At 48.3% G+C, this 19,566-nt stretch overlaps 1 protein-coding gene across 4 annotated transcripts in view; it reads right to left on the bottom strand.

Moving 5' to 3' along the window:
- Window positions 1-19,566, bottom strand: part of Hhat (hedgehog acyltransferase) — a 236,536-nt gene that overhangs the window by 39,984 nt on the left and 176,986 nt on the right. For 3 of the 4 annotated variants that reach the window (XM_040737187.1, XM_005082856.4, XM_013122616.3), the window contains exon 11: window positions 3,031-3,175. The exons of the other annotated variant lie outside the window; for it this stretch is intronic. In XM_040737187.1, the coding sequence (XP_040593121.1) occupies window positions 3,031-3,175 (145 nt within the window). The remainder of the gene's footprint in view (window positions 1-3,030; window positions 3,176-19,566) is intronic. 4 annotated transcript variants of the gene reach the window in all.

The raw sequence follows: 19,566 nt of genomic DNA, 5'->3' as shown, positions 1-19,566 counted from the left end.
ATGCATACTAACTCATTAATTATTTCTTGTACCTGAGCATGAATATTTATAACAACCATCTCTATCAGGTCAATCTAAATCGTAAGACAGTCGGGCTCACCAGAATGGGAGACTTGGCACCATCTGGTTGGCTTCCTTCCACGAGAGATCTAAACCCAGGAAATCAGGGCAAAAAAACCCTTGACAAGAAGATGACAAAGTGGGCAACTGACGAAAGTCCCAGCAGACGTTCCTTGACTCAAGCAGCTCATGAGAAAGACAGGTCTGCCTGGAGAGCCCCTGGCTTCGGAACCCCCGAAGAGAAGTGACTTCACAGTCTTGTGTAAAGAGTGGCAGTCCCTGCATTGAGGAGGACAGAAACGCTATGTCCTATCGTAGACCACAGGACGCAAATCGCCGGCCCTCCATACTGGCAGATGGGCAGGGTGCCAGGCAAGTGGTGCAGTGAGCCTTGTGACCCCCAGGGGCAGCAGCAAGAGCACCCTGTAGGGGCTGCTCTGCCCCCTTGAGGACCAGCACGCCCCAGGTCTGCCCCCACTTCTCACTGCCGCCAGCTCCCGCCGGCTCCATGCACTTGATGCTCACAGATCAGTCAGTACTCCCCCTCTTCCTCAGCTAAACTTTGCACAGCTTCAGGGACACCTCTGTCCGGGTGACCACCAGGTAACACAGACGTCTGATACATGTGATACCTGCCCGCTTCCCACACCTCCAGCCTGGCAGTCGGGAGTGTGACATAACCGGTTCCGGCCAACGGGACATGAGCAGAAATGTCACATGCCACTAAGGTGTCTGGCGCACGGGCCTCATGTTCCCTTATCTTCTCTTTCCCGACACTAAGACAAGACAGTGGGCAGTCATCAAGAATCCTACCTCCTAGAAATAACGGCTTAGAAAACGTGGACTGGGCTTCCCGTAAACTGTGAGAGAAATGAAACTGTGTGCATAGGGAGGCGGTGTGGGTGCAGAGTGTATGAATGTTCTGTATGCATGCAGAGGGCAGGGGACAGCTCTACCACTCTCTGCCCCGTTCCTATGATGTGGGGCTCTCAACAAACCTGAAGCTGGGCTAGACTGGCAGCCAGCAAGCCCAGCAGACCTCCTATCTCAGCCTTACGCATCTACCACCTCCCCTGCCCTACCCCTACACCACCTCCCCTGCCTGCCCACAACACAGTCCTAGAGTCACAGGAACATGTGCGGTCACACAGGCTTTTTATATGGCAGCCAAGGGTTTGACTCCTACCTGCTTACCCGTCTCCTCCGCCCTGATGAGTATGGTGAACATTCACCAAGATCTGGAGTTTCTGCTATAGCAGCCAATGTTAGTCACCCCAGCACACCTGCCTCCTTGGACTTTGTAAATTCTTGCTTGGTGCTTATCTTAAACACCATCCCCCTGGAAAGTCAGTCACTCTGCTGTAACGGCTTCCGGCAGTTCCCACAGACATCTGCGCGGCAGTTACCCTAATCAAGTGTCGCATGGGAAACAAATGCATTTGGCTTCCACACTGATCTGTGTTTCCTTCATTACTTCCCCCCTCTCCATTGGATACAGGGTCTCACATGTGGCTCAGGCTGGCTGCAAACTCAGAAACCTTCTTCCTCAGTCTTTTAACTAAGCCTGGGATTCTGGGTGGAGTCACCACACCCAGCAATGGGCTTCCTTTCTCATCCCTGTGTTCACAGTGTTTTGTAAATAGCAAACAACTGATATATTTGATTCACTGAAGTGAAAAATCAGAGCCTTCTCCTTAGGCGACAAGGAGCCCAAGGTCAGCATCCCCACCCACCCCCCAGCACCCTGCCCCCCCACCCCTGAGTCTCCATGTGCTCATCAGTGTTCCAGGTTCTGCAGGAGCCATGAGTTGAGCATACCAGAAAGTATGTCAAAGAGGAGCTTTTACAGTGATGAGATTAAAGTCACAGGGGACCCAGTGAACCCACTGAGCCACATGGTCTATCTACATCCACGACTGATATCAGGCATCCGGCCGCTGTGTTGGGCTAACATTTCTGGTGTTCAAAGGGAGCTGCAGCAAAGGTATCTCTGACTCCTTGGGGACCCTGATGCAGAGGTGACAGGGCCAGCCAAGTCCGGTTCCACTGCCACTACTCAGCCAGGACTCCCCAAACCCAAGCACAGGTGGGGGGGAGGAGAACAGAGGAGCCTTCATTTGGAAGCTCGGTGAGCAGCTACAGTGCTACACCCAGGGACGATTCTATTGTCCCCTTTCAGAAGCCGCGGTGATGACCACAGATATGATGCCACCTGTTACTGTAAAGTTTTCACAACTGCCACACATGCTGGCATCCCACCTGCTGCAGATGTGGCTGTGCTGTGGATGCCCAGATAACCCACCTACTCGGTGCACATGAAACAAAAGATTACCTCACGGTTGGGGCCAACAAGATGGCTCAGTGGGTGAAGGTGCTTGCTGGGCAAGCCTGGAGACCTGAGTTTGATCCCTGGGACCCATGCAAAGTTGTCCTCTGCCACAACACACGTACCTACACACACACACACACACACACACACACACACACACACGCATGCACACACACACACACACGCACACACACGTAAGCACACATGTCTATGTTTCCTTTTCAAAACAACGGGGTGATGATGTTCAGAGACAAATGGCCAGGTCCAGAGCTGGACACCAGACCCAGGAAATTTTTGCTAGCAGGAATTCAGAGCATAAATGGGACAAGGGAGGGCTGCGTTAGACCTCGTGACACACTGAAGGCTGGGATCCGGAAACAACGGGGAAGTGCAGGAAGACATCCCAGCATTGGGGGGACATAACGAAGGAGGGCATGAGGGTGCAGGAGAGCCGGGTGCCCCGCGTTTGGATGTCAAGCATCATGGATGGGTAACACTGCAGTCACAGTTGGAGCAGAAGCTGCTCCCAGCTGACGCAGGTGCCATCACGTGTCACATGCATGGCTGCTCCCCAACACCTCCAAGTCAACAACTAAATACAAAGGAGATAACAACGTGCCAGCGAGCGGGGCTGCACCCACCTTGTAGGAAGAGCCTGTACCAGTATGTCTTTCCAACTTGAATCCCCCCGAGGAACACCAGGTTGAACAGGATCAGCATGGAGGTCGAGCAAGAGGCCAGCAGAGCGTGCATCCGACGGCGAGCTTGCGGAGAGAGGTACCGGGTCTGTGAGGGAAATGCAGAAGCATTTATTTCACGGAGAGGGCAGGAGGACTTCTGCCTTGTTATTTCTACCGTTGTGATAAAAACACCATGATAAAAAACAACCAAGGTGAGAAAGGGGTCTGTTTCGCCTTATGGCTTATAGGTCCATCATCCAGGGAAGTCAGGGCAGAGACTCAAGGCAGGAACCTGAAGAAGGAGCTGATGCAGAGGCCAAGGAGCCATGCTACTGACTGGCTTGCTCCTCATGGCTTGCTAACTACCCATGGTGTTTCGATACAGCACCTAGGATCACCAGCCTGAGGGTAATCACAGTCACCTAGATCATCTCACATCAGCAATCAATTGAGAAAATGCCCCACAGGCCAATCTCCCTCTTCCAAAATTACTCTTGCTTCTGTCATAAAACCTGCACAACATCCTCTTGTTGCTAGGTCCAGACTCTGTCTCCTGCACTCGGAGCGAGGTGACTATTGAGACCGTTCCTAAAACCTCTGGCCTACAACACAGCCATTCCACCCTAAGACGTGATGTGGTCCCTAGCTTTGGCAGCCCACGTCCTAAAGCTGGTTAGGATACACCAGGTGAGACGTCTCCATGTGTTTTCTGACTGTGAATCCATAGAGGAAATTTCCTCAAATTGTTCCCCACGACACAGCTCCATGCCAAGACCGAGGTGGCCAGAGGCCATGGTCACAGCAACCTTCTGGATTGGTGGGCTTGACCCTAGAAGTCGGGCAGCTCCCCTGAAACCTGACATGCTTTGAGGGAGTAACACCGTGGGTGTATGGGAGACACACTGTGGTCGTCAACTCAGTGGAATTTAGGATCACCACGGAAGCATAGCCCTGGACACATCTGGGAGGGAGGTTTCTAGACTGGGCCGGCTGAGTAAGAAGAGCTCTAAATATGAGTCCTTGACTGAGCTGAGCTAGGGTGGTAGTGTCTCTGCTTCCTGACTGAACGCCATGCAGCTGGCTGCCTCATGTCCCTGCCAGCATGACTCACAGTGTGGCGGACAGCACCCTCAGACCGCTGGCCTGAGATAAACCCTTCCTTCTGGAAGTTGCCTTTGTCAGGCATGTTTGTCACCACAGGAAGGAACTGATACGGTTTCTCAACAGCACAGAGCAGCAGCTGAGAAGGTGGCTGACCATAGTGGATGGAGGGATCCTGCCAGTGAGCAGAGAAGTTCTCTTATCCTTCCTGGGTCTTCATTCCACACCCCTTTAGTAGTTCCTTGGGGGGGGGAGATTTTCCAAACAAGTCAAGACTTTGTACCTCATTGTTTACATTGTTGTTGGCCCTCCCACAAGGGCACCCCACCATGGATGGAGGTTTGAGAGCCCCACAAACACATCTGTGCGCTCAGCGTAGAGCCTGGGGCAGTGCCACGGCAGCCACACACAGCACAGGGTTTCTGGCAAATGCTTCCACAGGGAGGAGAGGCAATTAGATGGTGGGGGAATGTCCTTCTGTATGCTGTGAACATATATATTTCTCTTATTGGCTGATGAATAAAGCTGCTCTGGCCAATGGACAGGCAGGATGTATCCAGGCAGAAAGTATAGGCAGGGCTACCAAACTAGGAGGATGCTGGGAAGAGATGCCATGTAGCTACCTGGAAGATAGGATGGCCGGGTGCTCTCTGGTAAGCCAAGACCATGTGGAGGCACATAATTAAGAGAAATGGGTTAATTATTAAGACAAAGCCAGCCAATAAGAAGTCTTAGCCATCAGCCAAACAGTCTATAATTGATATAAGCCTCTGTGCGTCTATTTGGGACTAAACAGCTGCGGGACCGCACAGGACAGAAACTGTGTCCACAATTAGAAGGTCAGTAGATAACGTCCTAACGGCTCTCTGGAAACCTCCAGATCTCTGAGGCCTCCAGCTTCAGCTGTGCTGTGAATTCAGAGGCTCCACGGCTACAGCCTGTGTGAGTCTCACAGGCAGAGACCGGTCTGGAAGGTAAGGGCCTGGCTGTGGGGACCTGTTGTGACTGTAACTTGGTCAAGGGTCCCTCATTCTAGAGAAGTCAATTCCCAGCCTGGTCCTTGTCTCTACTGTGAGCCCAGGAATGTTCCAGAAGCACAGAGGGACATCTCCCTGACACCATCCTCATTCTCTTCCCACACTACACAGGGTCTTTACGGTCACCACACAGCAGTGAGGCCCCTACACGAATAACCCACGTGGAGGACAGCGTGGAGCTGGCTGTCTGGATGCGTCCTGGAAATCTCTCCAGCCCACGATGACACCCAGCCGCTCCCAGGGCCCCCAGAGGCTGTGAGTAGGATCAGGGGTGTTGTCAGACAAGGCAGAGAAGGACGCTGGAGAAGGAAGTGCTCATTACTCAGCCGCTCGCTTCCGAGAACGCACGTCCGCTGTGGTTTCTGCGTTTTTGAAGCAGAAGACGATGTTCTATGAGCAGCGCTGACTCAGCTAGCAACAACGGGGGAGTTGAGGGCACGAGGATGAAGAGCTCGGAATAATAGGTCAAGAAACCATGGGCTTGCCTGGATCGGTGTGGATGTGCCCAGATAACTCCCTGGAGGTACAGGGGCTGCCGTGACGATTTTGACTTCTCAGGAGCCAGCGAGCCTGCTCTCCACCCTGAACCCGACCTCCTAGGAGGGAGTTGAAAGCCCCCCTCCTCCTTTATCGTTGTAACCCCCAGGCAGCGCACAGCCTGGTGAAGCTCAAGGAGGCTCTTCTTTTATGAGAAGTCACTAAAATCTCTTTTTAAAAAAAAGCAAACAGATGTTGCCTGATTAGGATTCCATGCCAGCTGTGATGGGCTGGGGTGGATCGTGGGGGAGGGCAGAGGAGGGACAAGGGAGGGTGAAGAGTCAGGCCTGGCTCACTCCTGAGGGCTATTTCAACACTGAGAGGTCGCCTCTGCCTATGACACAAGGGATGCTTGAGCTCAGACGCCCTGCGGTCAGCCTGATGACCAAGAGGGGTACAGAGTCACAAGCGAGGGGACAGTTCATGCAGCCTGGACACCCTGGAGAGAGAGAAAGGCCATCGGGTGAGACAGAAGTAGGGTCGCGCTCAAGAGGTCCTCAGGCCACGTGGAGTTTTGAACAGTCTAAGCCTATGCATCAGTTATTTCTGGAGTTTTCCATGTAGTAACTTCATGGAATCAGACCACAGTTGATTCAAGTAACTCAAACCGTGAGATCAAAAGTGCAGATATCAGTGTTATTGCCCATGGATACAGGTGGAAACTGACATTAGGCGTGTGTCTATATTGGAACCTGGGTCTCAGCTACTGGTTTATGAGGATTTTGTTTTGTTTGTTTGCTTTAATTAATAATGTTCTTAGATGTCCCAAGAGGAAAAAAAAAAAAAAAACAGGGTATATTCCCTTGGTCCAGACAGCTATACCAATAAGTAGATTGTTCTAAGTCCTTATTTCAATTCATTTCCTTCCCAGTCTCTGACATCCTATAGCAATCACTCCTGCGGCCTCTTGTGTCTAGGATGCAAGCTATCCGGTGCAAACGGAGACACTTCCTCAGCTCAGAGTTCCACCCTCCTGCCTCCTACGCTTGAAAACGCCCTGGAGGACTCATATGGAGGAACTAACTTGTCAATGAGACGGGAATATCCGCGTACAACAAGGAAACACAAATCATGACCATGAGAGTCCGGTTGCCTGCTTCATCAGATAACATCAGTGTGACTGAGAAACAGAATTTGAGTTTCATTAACATAAATGTACCAGGAAGAAAAGACAGTTGTGGTGTGGCCAGTTCCCAGAAGACAGAAAGCGCTGTGGCGTTAATACGCTGGGAGCAGACATCTGGGAGTGGAGAGAGAACAAGCTAGCGAGAACCACCCTGTCCCCGCTCTGTCCCCATGTGGGTATCTCAGACACAGCAGAGAAACAAGCCGCTGCAGTTTCCTTTCGTGCTGGTATCACCACCCTCCAGGTTCAGGGAAGGCAGGGTGAAGACGGAGGTTTCTGTTCTGCTACGTTCACAGACACCTTGCCCCAAATAAACACACCGGCACTACATTAGTTATTAAACTGTTAGCCGATGGCTAGGGCCTCTTATTGGCTAGCTCTGTCTTATTTCTATAAATCTATGGATTTCCACATGGTCTTGGCTTACTGGAGAATGCCAAGACCTGTTACTCCTTTGGCATCTCCATGGCATCTCCTCATGGTCTCTCTGTCTGCCTACCTTTCCCGGAATTCTCCTAGTCCCGCCTCTCTTCCTGCCTCTATTGGCCAAACAGGGTTTTACTCATCAACCAATAAGAGAAACATATATACAGGAGGACATCGCCCATCAGTAGGGGACTTGCCTTCATCACACGAGTGTCTCAAAACACCAGGAAGCTCAGGCCTGGGGTGTGTCTTTGCTCAACCAGCTGCTTCAGACCAAAGGCATTGGCGAAGGGAACTTAACAGCAGCCTCCCGGCTGTCTCTAACACACCTACTTCCCAGGTGAGGTCAGCAGCCAACCAGGTGAATCTCAGAACTCAGCCAACTTCTGCCAAACTAGTTTGCACTTGCTGGTGGGGAGATGTTGACTCACATCTCCATAGAAACGGCCCCTGCCTTTTTCCAGCCAACATCCCGTCCCTGAGAATACCAAGACTGTCCAGGCCGGCAAGCTGGTGCCTGGGGTTCAGGCTGCAGCATGTGGGTTAGAACGAGGCAGAGAACACGAGCGGGGTGCGGGCAGGTGGTGCTGCAGAGCCGAAGGCTGCTGAGCTCGGCCCCTGGACTGTCCGCAGAGGAGCTGAGATGGGAGGGGAGCCAGGCGAGCATCTGGGGGAGCAGATGGCTGGAGGGATGGCTGCTGGGGACTGTGACAAAGGCTTGGCAAGTGCGACCCGTTGCTGTCTATTTTTAAGTAGGGGAGAAGCTAAAAATGGAAGCTGGGTGGGCTTGAGCAGCTGGACACGGTTCCCCCACGAAATCGCAGATTTTCATATCCTAATGTCAACGCTAACCAGAGGGCGAGAGGGAGGGCAGCAGCGGCAGCAGCAGCAGCAGGGGAGGGAACACAGGACACTAGTGGGGACAGGTGGGCACTCACGAGCCATGAAGAAGCCACCAAAGACGAGCGGCCCGATGAAACAATCAAGGTCAGAAAAGAAAAGATTCCAAAGTCTCCATCTCGAATGCTTTGCTGAGTTTAGCTGAGTCTGTGTCCCAGCCTTTGTTCACCTTCTCTTACTCCTGAGAATGGGGCTAGGCCAAGTTTTCGTTACTCTCGATGCAAAGCTCACACGTGAGCCCTCAATGCCCTATCCCACCTTGTGCTCATGTCATGTGAACACATGAAAACACCCTGAGAGTCAACGCCTCCGTCCTTCAAGTGTACTGAAATTCAAAACCGTACCTAGTCACAATTGTGCAGGCTAATCAGAGTTTTAAAATTAAAATACAGAAGTGCCCATTACCCTCAGCTTCATTTCCTAGTTTGTTTCTGAGATCTGAACATGCTCCCAGAAGAGAAACGGCTGTGACACTGCTTGTGTTCCCCAACATAGAGCTCTCTTACACACACACACACACACTCTCATACACACTCATGCCCACACTCACACACATACACACTCTCACACACACTCACACACACTCACACATGCATGCACACGCACATACTCACACACATACACACTCTCATACACACTCATGCCCACACTCACACACATACACACTCTCACACACACTCACACACATACATGTTCTCATACACACACTCACACACATACATGTTCTCATACACACACTCACACCCATACACACACACTCACACACATACATATTCTCACACACACACTCACACACATACACACTCTCATACACACACTCACACACATACACACACACTCACACACATACATGTTCTCATACACACACTCACACCCATACACACACACTCACACACATACATGTTCTCACACACACACTCACAGCCACTCACACACTCACACACATACATGTTCTCATACACACACTCACACACATACACACACACTCACACACATACATGTTCTCATACACACACTCACACACATACATGTTCTCACACACACACTCACACACATACATGTTCTCACACACACACTCACGCACATACATGTTCTCATACACACACTCACACATACACACACACTCACACACACACTCACACACATACATGTTTTCACACACACTCACACACACTCACACACATACACACACTCACACACATGCATGTTCTCATACACACACTCACACACATACACACACACTCACACACATACATGTTCTCATACACACACTCACACACATACACACACTCACACACATACATGTTCTCATACACACACTCACACACATACACACACACTCACACACATACATGTTCTCACACACACACTCACACACATACATGTTCTCACACACACACTCACACACACTCACTCTCACATCTGGTGCAGTGGTGATCTCCACTCAGCCTGTGTTCTCCTTGCTCTTGCTTCACGTCTCAGTGCAGTGTTAGCTCAGGGACCACGAGTGCTACTGCAGGTCTGGCTTTCCACCGTTTCCACCGTTTCCACCGTTTAACAGTGCCAGGCTCCTCACTTACTCAATTCACAGCTGTATCTGATGAACACAATCCCGACAGAATCAAACAGCCGCCTTCAGCATGCTCTCCCACCAACAGGACACAGCACCCACTAACCTCAGCCTGTGATGCAAAGAGTTTGCTGGGGTAAGGAACGACCCACACTGCAGGATCTCGAAAACCGTTCCTGTCTTACAAACAGATCCGCAGAAGAGCGGAGAACCAGTCGCTGGTCCTGGTCAACACAGGCTTTCACACACAGCTGCTCTCCAACCCCAGGCCTCCCTGCTGCTCTGCGCTTCCCGTCTGGGTGGCAGGATGCCCCTCTCCGGGCTGCAACCCCTGAGATCTTTCTCTTTAGGGTCAGCTACAAAGTAGATTTTCAAGATATGCCTTTTCACCAGATGCTTCACACACAAGTTTTTCTAACAAGGGCTGGCAGAGACACCCTGGGTCATCCTGCTCTCCCTGTGCTGTGACAGTGCAGCTGAGATGAACAGCTGAAACAAGGCACTGTTTAATATTCACTCAGTGTTCGGCCGTTGCTTTCGGCCAGAGCAAGGCAGAGTAGAATAGCGGTGAGAGCGTGTGGTTGGGAGACACCTTACCTTACGGTAGCCAGGAGACGCGGGGAGGGGTGTGAGGTGGGAGATAAGGCAGCCCCAAAGACACTCCCCCAGAATTGACTCCCAGTAGGTCCTACCTCTAAAGACATGCCCATCGCCCCTGTTTCCATCACCTCCTACGAGCCTGCACAGTATGAACTAGAATCAATGGGATATACGATGGATAAGGTCAGAGCCTTTGAGATCCAATCACATCCCTGAAGCCACAGCTCTAGGAACATTGCTGCCGTGGAACCAAGCCTCCGGGGGGTCATTTCAGCTCCAAACCAAGAAAGCCATCGACAAAGTCACCAAGCGTTGATTCCAGAAGCAGAAATGCGTGGTTGGTACTCACACAGAATCTTAAAAGGGGGTCTTGATTACCCCGGCAGTTCACCAACTCTTCCTAGAAAGCAACAGGTGAAAGAACACAGGCTACCTCACTAAAAATTAACAGGTCCTGTGGTGGGGTCCCGGGACACAAGATTCCAGTGAGACAGCAAGAATGAACTCAGAGGCCCTACTGTATAGCACAACGGGGAATGGAATAATGCACGTCATTATCCTTTTTAAAACATTTATTTTTATTTATGTATATGAGAGTTTTGCATGTATGTGTATGTATGCATGCATGCATGTATGTATGTGTACCGTGTGTGTTTCTGGTGCCCATGGAAGCCAGAAAAGGCAGTTGGATCCCCTGGAACTGGAGTTATGGACAGTTGTGAGCTGTCCTGTGGGTGCTGGAAATTGAACTCAGGTCCTCTGCAAAGAGCAACCAATGCTCTTAACCACGCAGCCACCTCTCCAGCTCCAACGTATATTATTGAAAGCTGTATTAGAAAGCAAATCTTTGAGTGTTCTCACTAGAGAAAATAACGTTATAAGATTACATTCCTATGACTCAACTACTCCACAAGTCGGTAGCTGAAAACGTAATTTACGTGTGAAATACACAAAATCTACATTTTGCCTATTTAAAACACGAATACATTAACTAATAGGCATCACACCTATATTTGGAAGGGAAGAAGCAAAATAATCTTGTTTCACAACATGAGAATATAGATTTTTAGGAAAAAGTGAAAGAACTCACTGAAAGAATGAGAAAATTCAGCAAAGTTTTAGGATTACAAAATTAATATGTAAAAATGGTTGTTTTACATACTAAGAGTAATCTTAAAGGAAATATGAAAGCTAGGAAGTGGTTCTGTGGTTAAAACACTTGCTGTGCACGCATAAGGACCTGGATTTGGGTCCCCAGGACCTATAGAAAGATGGACACAGCAACACATATCTATCTCCCAACACTCCTGTACCAGCCAGATGGGAGGGATATGCCCTGGAGGCTAACCATCCTGGCATACACAGTGGCAAACAAGATACCCTGTCTCAAACAAGACAGACGACAAGGACCGACACCTCAGGTTGTCTGACCTCCACAAGTGCACCACGGAAGGTGAACATACACACAAGATAGTAGAGTTTTTTAAAGAAATTAAGAAATTTTGCATTCATAGCAGCACAAGAATTAAATGCTTAAGACTATCCTTAGCTAAGAAGACAACATTCTTACACACTGAAACTATAAAACATTGCTTCAAGAAGACATCCATGACAGAGGCATCCCATATTCACAGAATCAATTGCTGAGTAACAATATCACGCAGTTACCTACAGGTTCCACAGAGTCTGCCAAAGTCCCAGCAACTTCTCTGCAGGAATAGTCCCATCCTAAAGTCATATGGAATTTCAAAGGACCCCCAAATAACCAGAACAGCAATGGAAAACAGAGCTGGAGGACCCACACTTCCTGATTTCAAAACTTTCTGCAAAATCACAACAACCAAAATGTGAGAGCAGATGGAACAGAACAGACAGCCCAGACACAAGCCCACATGTGAAATCGCATCATGGTCATCTTGGGCTTCCAGAGCACCTCATGAAGACATGGAAGAATGAAGCTGGACCCTTAGACTGTGTTAAAAATGCAACCAAAGTGGACCAAAGACCTAAAGATGTGGGCTAACATTGGAAAGTTCTCCATAGGAAATAAAAATAAAGAAATGTGTTCCTAGCACGGGTTTGCCACGGCTTCTGACCATGGCTGCAATCAGAACACGCCTCCAACACGAGAGTCTTTGAGGGGCATTTCATGTCCAAACCGTCATAGCCGCCAAGCGTCAGTTTCGAAAGCAAAAGCACATGGCTTTTGGTCACACTGGAGTTTTAAAAATCATTTGGGATTTACCTAAAACATGAACAATGCAAGGGGAAAAAATTGCTAACTTGGGGTTTGAGGAAATTTGAAGTGTCTTGTATTACAGGGTACCGTTGACAGTGAAAAGCCACCCAGCAGTAGAAAACACCCGTAATCATGTGTCAGTGAGGGCTCGTTAATGTTCAGAATAAGTAAAGAACTGTCACAATCCAGCAGCAACAAAAAGATAAATAAATAAATAAATAAATAAATAAATAAATAATAAAAACCCTCTGAAAAATGGAAAGGGCTTGACTGCATTTATCCAGACAATCAATACCAATGCCCAGTAATCGGATGATGTCACTCAATGTCAATAGTCATGGGGAAGAACAAAGAGAGACCAGGAGATATTGATTCACACCCTCTGCAACGCATTTTTTAAAAAGGAAGAAGAAAGGTCTGAGGACTTGGTTTGGTGGGTGGGCACCTGCAAGCATGATGACCTGAGTTTGAATTCCCGGAGCCCATGTAAAGTTGGGTGCACTGGTGTATGTCTGTAATCTCATCGCTCCTGCAGTGAGAGGGGAGATGAAGAACAAAAAAAAAATAAAAATAAAAAACAAAAAAAGCCAAACAAACAAACAAAACCTCCCCAGAAGCTCATGGGTGTATTCTTTGGCAAACAAGGGAAATGCCCTGCTCTCAAGTGAAATAGAAGATTAGAACTGACACCTGTGATGGTTTGAAAGTAAATGACCCCCAAAGGGAGTGGCATTAATAGGAGGTGTGGCCTTGTTGGAGGAAGTGTATCACTGTGGGGGTGGCTTTTGAGTTCTCTTTACTTAAGCTTCACTCAGTGTGACAGTCAGTTGATTTTCTGCTGCCTTCTGGTCAAGATGTAGTCAGCACCATCTACCTGTATGCTGCCATGTTCCCCGTCATGATGATAATGGACTGAACCTCTGAAACTGTAAGCGAGACACTCCAATTAGATGTTTTCTTTGTGAGAGTTGCTGTAGTCATGGTGTCTCTGCACAGCAATAGTAAACCCTAACCAGGACAACATCCAAGTTTCTCCTCTATCCTCCATCCACACGGATGCCATGACACCTGCATGTCCTCTCTCTGTCTCTGTCTCTGTCTCTCTCTGTCTCTCTCACGCATGTGTACATACACATATACATACATACACAGACTTACACATACTCTCACACACACACAGTTAAGTATGGCTGAGGTTGTATCACAATCTGGGGTCTTGTTTCCTGCTCTTGAGAACGTGGAATACTACAGAAACTACATAAAATGGCCTGTGGATCATCAAAAATTAATGTAGCATTACCATGTCCCACTGAAACTCAATTCTACAGATACTCAGAAGAGTAAAGAAAGCAGTAACTCAGGTATTTACACACCCATGTTCACAGCAGCTCATTCAAATGAGCAAATGATAGATGCACCCCAAATGCTGGACAATGAGAGACCTAGAGTGTGAAATACTTGCCTGCCCAGTTCAGATCCCTGAACCTGTGGTCTTAGTGTACCCATGATCCTGTGGTTCTAGTGTCCCCATGACAAGATGAGAGGCAGAGACAGGTGAAGCCCCAAAAGCCCACAGGCTGTCTGTCTAGCCTGTTGAGCATGAAGGCAAGCAAGAACTCTGTCTCAAGCAAGGTGGAAAGGAAAAACACCCAAGGCTGTATTCTCACCACCGCTTATACATCATGGCACACAGGCACCCACAGGCACCCACAGCCACACACACACACACACACACACACACACACACACACACTACACATGTCATACACTGAACACACACATGCCACACAAAGATTTTAAAAGGGGAAAAACAAGAAACCATTCACATGCCTATCATTAGATTAGTGAATTGATACAATGTAGCATATAATGGAATACTACTCAGTTTATAAAAAGAAACTCTGATACACAATACAACTTTAAGGACAATAAGCTAAGTGGAACATGCCAGACCCAAAGTGGACACTGGTTGAATGAGACACTTGGAACAGTCAGAGTCACACAGGATATGGAACAGTGGTTACCAGGGACTACTTCATGGGCACAGAGTAAGCTGATGGAAACCTCTGGCACATCAATGTAAATGAACCTGTCACTGCTAAATTTTATGTTTAATGGCGATTAAAATGGAAAGTTATACTATACTGATGGGGGAAGTCCTTCTGTGTATATGTTTGTCCTACTGGTTGATAAATAAAGCACTGTTGGCCAATAGGAAAGCAAGATAGGTGGGACTAGGAGAGATGGAGGATTCTGGGAAACAGAGACACAATCAGTTACCATATAGAACAGAAGAGAAGTAAGAGGTCCAGACCCTTTCTCCGGTAAGAGAAGACCATGTGGAAATGCTCAGATTAGCAGTTATGGGTTAATAATTAAGTCAGAGCTAGCCGATAAGAAACTGTAGCAAACGGCCAATAGCTTCATAATTAATATAGTGTCTCCTGTGTTATGTGGGGGCAGAGACATCGGCGGGACCCAGGCAGCTGGCGGGAAAGGGTACATGTTACACTATATACATTACCTTTACTACAATGAAAAGAATTGACAGGCCTTGTCTATCAGACAGATACGCGGAAGAGAGCACATGTGATTTTCAAACACATCTGGACCGTGAACAATCTGAGCCTGTGCTACATTCTACGGTCATGAGGGCCACGCTCACTGACAAGGTTCGGTAAGCAAGGCATGGGAAAGCTGACCCTGCACAAAAGCTGAAGTCCCACTCAAAGCCAAAGTCTCTGTTTCAGTCTCAAAACCAAAGTCCCTATTTCAGTAGCAGTGAAACAGGTAAGCATCAGTGATTATGATCGCGAAACCAAGCAGGGAAGACATGAGAGGAAGTTATGAAAGGAACTTTGAAGCCTTTGTTGTCTTCACAGAAATATGCTTAGAAATCTCCACGAAAACAGTAATTATCATTAAAAATAAATGACCCGAAATTTCAATAGAAAAGCTAGAAAGATGGAGAAATCATAGCCAGGGAAGACTGGAAATGACCAAGGTTGTGGAAACAAAGAACACAAAGGAGGCCTCGATGCACAAGTTTAACCAGATGATGAAAGGAAATGTGATCTTCACAGAAACTATTTTAAAAATAGAAAACCATTCCACAACATTAGCATAATCCTAATATCCAAGTCATAAAAAGATAAGGGGCTGGAGAGATGGCTCGGTAGCTAAGAGCATTTACTGCTCTTGAGCAGGAACCAGGTTCAATACATCCCCCTGTAACTACTCCAGTTCCAGGGGATCTGACTCTCTCTTCTGGCTTCTGGGGGACATCGGTACGCTGCACACACACGTTTCACAGAAAACTTACACAGGCACACACATACACATAAAATTAAAAAGACATAAAACCAGAAGCTAACTTTCTTCTACACACTGCCTGAAAAAATACAAATTAAGTTGCATAAATGAAAATAAGAATGATGTAAAAAAAATCGACTTGACACACAAACTAGAGTTATCTGAAAAGAGGGGACCTAAATTAAGAAAATGTCTCCATAAAATCCAACTGTAAGACATTTTCTTAATTAGTGATTGACGGGAGGTGCAGCCCATTGTGGGTGATGTCATCCCTGGGATGGTGGTCCTGGGTTCTCTAAGAAAGCAGGCTGAGCACGCCATGAGGAGCAAGCCAGTAAGCAGCACCCCTCCATGGCCTCCGCATCAGTTCCTGTCTCCAGGTTACCACCCTGCTTGAGCTCTTGTCCTGATTGCTTTTGATGCTGTGGAACCATAATTAAAATAAACCCTTCCCTTCCCAAATGGTTTTTTGGTCCTGGTGTTTTTGTTATGGCAATAGAAGCCCTAACTAGGACTAGTTGGTACCTTCATAGTCAGGTATTGCTGTGACAGACCTACCTGTGTTAGGAGGAGGATTGTGGAAGGACTTTGGAACTTTGGTCTAGAAGAGCCACTGAGTGTTGAGAGCTCAGAAGAATGTTCTGTGGAAGCTTAGAGGTGAGAACATTGACAGCAGTACAGAGAATAGAGGCCTGGCATATGAAGTTTTTGATGGAAGTTTAAAGACTCTACCAGGGACATTTGCTATTGAGATGCAAGATTCTGTCATTCTGGTTAGCTAGGACTGAAGAATCCACTACGATTAATAAGATACCAGAACTACTAAAGCAAAACCTTTGCTTTGCTGGGACCCTTGATGCTGGTCAGCTGGGGCTGAGAAGTTAGTGGAGATTAAGAAGAGACCAGCATCACTGAGGTGAAATCTTCTGGGAAGTGTTTCCTGAGAGTCAGCACACAGAAGCTGTTTTCAAAGGCAGGCGAGGTTGTACCTCATGCTGGCAGCCGAGCTTGGTACTGTAAACATCACCCAGGAGGTGCTCATTTTGAAGGCACGAAGGGGTCCTGGAGAGCAGCTGAGGCTTGGCACTGTGAGAGGCCATTGGTGAAGCTGCAGCCTCAGCAGCCATTGAAGGCCCAGGACTGAAGGAGTCATGCAGAGAAGTTGAAGCTTGGCTCCACGAAGTCAGCCTATGAGAGGCTATTGGTGAAAGCGCAGCCCAGTTGCAGCAGAAGACCCCAGCGTTTTGGAGACGCCAGGACCATGGGATAACCACCAAGGACAGCAGCAGCAGCTGAGTGGAGCCAGCAGGAGCCTAGAAGACAGCTGTGTGTGCGGCAGAGAGCGGAGCAGAGGACATGATCCAAGACCCTTAGAGGGGCCCAGAAGATGGCAAGTGAATCCCAGACCTTGGACTTTGTGTTGAAAGTGATGAAATCATGAGGGGGCAGCAACTCTCAGGAGTCCATCAGTCTTGTCAAAAGGACAGTGGGGCCCCCTTCTGTCAGGAGGACAGGGCTCAGCCCTTGGGAAAGGTGGACAGACACCCTCTTGAACAGGGAGGATGGGATTTCATGTGTGTGTGTCCACGTGTGTATGTCTGTGTACCCATGTCTGTGTGTATTGGGGTTGTGCGCCAGTGTGTGCCCATGCAGAGGCCAGAGAAAGAACAACTGGAACCTCCCTCTTCTGCTCTACACATTCGCACTTTGGGATATGGCCTCTCGCTGGACGGGAGGCCTGCTGCCAGCCAGGCTGGTGGGCCTGGCTCCCATCCGACACAGGAGCTCTGGGGTTGTAGATGCTCATACAGCATCCCACTGTTAGTGGTGTCTGAGGATCCAAACCCACACCTTCATGCTTGCACATCCGCGCTTTACCCACCAGGCTGTACCCCAGCCCAAATTTCTGTTGTTTATAAATTATTTGGTCTCGGAAATTTTGTTTCAACAGTGCACGCAAGCTAAGGCAATGTAAATGATTGAAGCTGTGCTACAATTCAAATAACACCCAATATATTGCAGCAAACACACTAAAGGGAGCTTTGGGAAGCCTCATCGATTCCTAAAGAGTCACGTGTCGGCTGGAGAGATGGCTCTCTGGGCACACGACCCTAACAACCAGAGTTCAGATCCGCATATGGCAAATACAAACGAACACAGCAGCACAAATGTCTGTAATCCCAGGGGGTGGGGGCTGGGACTAGAGGCATGGAGGAAGCCCATGGGTGAGCTAGCCTGGTTTATGTCATACTGAACAGGAACGACCCTGCCACAAATGAGCTAGAGGGCAAGGACATGAAGTTGTCTTCCATTGCTCACATGTGCATTGTGGTGTGCATGCGACCAAACACGCCCATACACACACACACACACAGAGAGAGAGAGAGAGAGACAGAGAGACAGAGAGACAGAGAGACAGAGAGACAGAGACAGAGAGAGAGACAGAGACAGAGAGAGCATACCAACGTGTAAAAGCAGTCAATTAAATTCTGGAAAAGAATCAAAAGAGGAATAAGATGTTTGCCTACAAGGAAACACAGCATGCTATAAAACCCTAGAGTTTAAAATAAAGATAACCATCTGGGTCAGCACAATAAGACTAGAGAGCCTGGAAGTGGACCCATCCATACTTGGATATTTATCTACATTTTATGGCAGGGGTGGGTGGGGAGCACTTGGTGGAACAGTTTTAGCTTCAGGCCATCCAACAGAAGACATAACCAAGGGAGAGTTTGACAGTCCCTGCTATGCTTTGCTCTCTCTTGGTATCTGCCCTGAAGAAATGTTTGCACATATGTGTGAGGAGCTTGAATTGGAAGCTTCACAGAAGCTCCATCTGCAAATGAAAGAAAATGAGAAACTCAAACTCAACAATAGGAGAATTCTATCAGTGGGTGAACTGACCACACACCCACTACACATGGACCATGGAGACCACACACCCACTACACACAAACCACATATGAACACATACCAACTCCAGATAGACCATATAGACACACACCTACTAGACATGGACCATGGTGACCACGCACCCACTACACACAGACCTTGGAGACCACATAGCCACTACACATGAAGACCACACACCCACTACACACAAACCATGTATAAGCACACACCAACTCCACAAAGACCACACATCTACTCCAAACTGACCATGTATGAATACATACCCACTCCACACAGACCATGGAGACCACACACCTACTCAACACAGACCATGTAGGCCACACACCCACCCACTCAGACTTTTCATGAACACAGCACCCACAGCGTATAGATCATGCATTTCTGCATCACCAAAGACTTATCTTTCTAGTATGTCACTAAAGAATAAAAGCAGTTCTTAGCTCATGCACACTGGCTGCATCCTGGAACCAAGGTGAACAGGGCATGTTTGCTAGGTGTGGACATTCAATATGGCTTCAGCCTTCACGCTGCGTATTTTTAAAGCGCGCGAATTATCAGCTAGAAAGAAACAGGGGAAAGGGAGTTCTAGGAGGCTTTCCACTAAGTGACCCTATACCCTGGCCACCTCCCTTGAGCATAAACAGTCATGGCGCAAGGCTGGGAAGCCAGAAGCCTGATGACCATCATGCCAAAGTTATAGCTGCTCACGGTCCTGGCGCCTCTCTCTCCAGGCAAC

The sequence above is a fragment of the Mesocricetus auratus genome, unplaced genomic scaffold (assembly GCF_017639785.1).
Source record: "Mesocricetus auratus isolate SY011 unplaced genomic scaffold, BCM_Maur_2.0 Super-Scaffold_100676, whole genome shotgun sequence".
NCBI lineage: Eukaryota > Metazoa > Chordata > Mammalia > Rodentia > Cricetidae > Mesocricetus > Mesocricetus auratus.
The sequence above is the reverse complement of the archived record's forward strand: the minus strand, read 5'-3'. Positions and strand labels throughout refer to the sequence as shown.